Source organism: Gekko japonicus, unplaced genomic scaffold (genome assembly GCF_001447785.1).
Source record: "Gekko japonicus isolate JY-2015 unplaced genomic scaffold, Gekko_japonicus_V1.1 scaffold2934, whole genome shotgun sequence".
NCBI lineage: Eukaryota > Metazoa > Chordata > Lepidosauria > Squamata > Gekkonidae > Gekko > Gekko japonicus.
This window is the reverse complement of record NW_015168131.1, coordinates 163,450-165,634: the sequence shown is the minus strand read 5'-3', so window position 1 is coordinate 165,634 and position 2,185 is coordinate 163,450. Positions and strand designations below refer to the sequence as shown.

At 41.9% G+C, this 2,185-nt stretch overlaps 1 protein-coding gene across 1 annotated transcript; it reads left to right on the top strand.

Moving 5' to 3' along the window:
- The first annotated feature begins 662 nt into the window (after positions 1–662).
- Positions 663–1,679, top strand: LOC107113568 (zinc finger protein 239-like). Its single transcript, XM_015414915.1, has one exon. The coding sequence runs from the start codon at positions 663–665 to the stop codon at positions 1,677–1,679; it is 1,017 nt and encodes a 338-aa protein (XP_015270401.1).
- The last annotated feature ends 506 nt before the right edge of the window (positions 1,680–2,185 follow it).

The following is a 2,185-nucleotide window of genomic DNA, read 5'->3' as shown; positions in this document are numbered from 1 at the left end:
CGTCTTTGAATTGCCTGCACCCCTGCACCCCACACCCTAACGAGCAGCACCACACCTGATGGCAGAAACTGGAGATATATTGAGCCTCTGTTGAGATACACTTTGTACGTGTCTGCCATCATCCCATGGTATAGCAATTTGGGGGGTGAAATTCCTCACAAGGCAGCAGTTAAAGCTATGCAAGCGTAATTATACATAATTAAAATGTAGGTGGTGCTTTGTCCACTCCATGTGAAACACAGATATTCTAACTGATTTTCTTTTTCTCTTTTTCCTCCCAAGGGGATATTGGACAAGGGAGAAAGAATGAGATGGAGACAGTTCAATGGGGTGAACCTGAGCAAAGTGATCTCACTGGGTCAAGTATAGGTAGAAAACGGATGACTTCCCAGGCAGCTGAGATACAAGAAGCAAGTCAGCAGGGATTGGAAAGCTGTGCCGAACTCAGTCCAATGAAAAGAGAAGCTGACCAAAGTTTAGGGGAAACAACTTCTTGTTTGAGAGAAATCTGGGACAGAGAAAATGGTGAAAATCTTGGGCAGAATTCCAACTTTTTCAAGAGTGTGCCAATCCCGAGAGAGAAGAAAACTTCCATATGCCCAAACTGTGGGAGAAATTTTACTTCCATCCTTTCAAGACACAAACAATTCCCCAAAGGCGAAATGACAGATAAATGCTCACATTGTGGGAATTTGTTTAGTTGCTGTTCCAGCCTTTCAAAGCATGAAGAAACCCACAAACGAGAAAAGTCACATAAATGCTCACATTGTGAGAAATGTTTTAGTACCAGCTCAGGCCTTTCAGTACATAAACGAATTCACACTGGAGAGAAGCCATACGAATGTTCACATTGTGAGAAATGTTTTATAACTCGTGCAGACCTCTCCAAACATGAACGAACCCACACTGGAGAGAAGCCATACAAATGCTCACATTGTGGGAAATGTTTTAGTACCCATTCAAACCTCTCAGCACATGAACGAATCCACACTGGAGTGAAGCCACACAAATGCCCACATTGTGAGAAATGTTTTAGTACCAGTTCAAGCCTCTCAACACATGTACGAACCCACACTGGAGAGAAGCCATACAAATGCTCACATTGTGGTAAATGTTTTAGCACCAGCTCAGGCCTTTCAGTACATAAACAAATTCACACTGGAGAGAAGCCATACAAATGCTCACATTGTGGTAAATGTTTTAGCACCAGCTCAGGCCTTTCAGTACATAAACAAATTCACACTGGAGAGAAGCCATACAAATGCTCACATTGTGGTAAATGTTTTAGCACCAGCTCAGGCCTTTCAGTACATAAACAAATTCACACTGGAGAGAAGCCATACAAATGCTCACATTGTGGTAAATGTTTTAGCACCAGCTCAGGCCTTTCAGTACATAAACAAATTCACACTGGAGAGAAGCCATACAAATGCTCACATTGTGGGAAATGTTTTAGTACCGGTTCAGACCTTTTAAGACATGGACAAATCCACACAGGAGAGAAGCCACACAAATGCTCACATTGTGGGAAATGTTTTCGTACCAGTTCCGACCTTTTAAGACATGAACAAAACCACAAGGGAGAGAAGCCACATAAATGTTCAGAGTGTGGGAGAAGCTTCAGACAGAGTTCACACCTTAAATATCATGTGGAAATCCATACCAAACAGAAACTATGAGTGAACTTGTGTATGGGAGTTTGCCATATGTATACTATTTGATTAGATGGCCCTATTCCCATCTTCTTGATTACCTGATGGCAGATGCCTTTGAACCAAGTGAAGAGTCTTCCCTGTGTCTCTCCCTCAGTCCCTTCTTTGTTTTGTAATCTATTGCCTGTACACTCAAGCTTGAACCTTGCCCTATTGAAAACAGAGTGGCCCTAGTAGGTGATAGGAAGCTGCGAAATACTGGATCGCACCTGACTCCTCATTGGAAAATCTACACAAGCAAGATCACTGGTGTCTTGGCCAGTGTACCCCTCTCAAAATGTTTGAGACAGAGGTATCTGGATATAGTTGCTGAATTGGTGTCTGTCATTTTAGCAGAGTCTGTTTTTAAACTGTCCTTTTTTAAAAAATGGCAGTGCGCTACCTGAACCATCTGGAATTTTTTTAAAAAAAAAAAATCTTAAGACTTTGGTATATGAAAGATGGGTTCTCTTTATCCTGTCTTGTCATGGCAA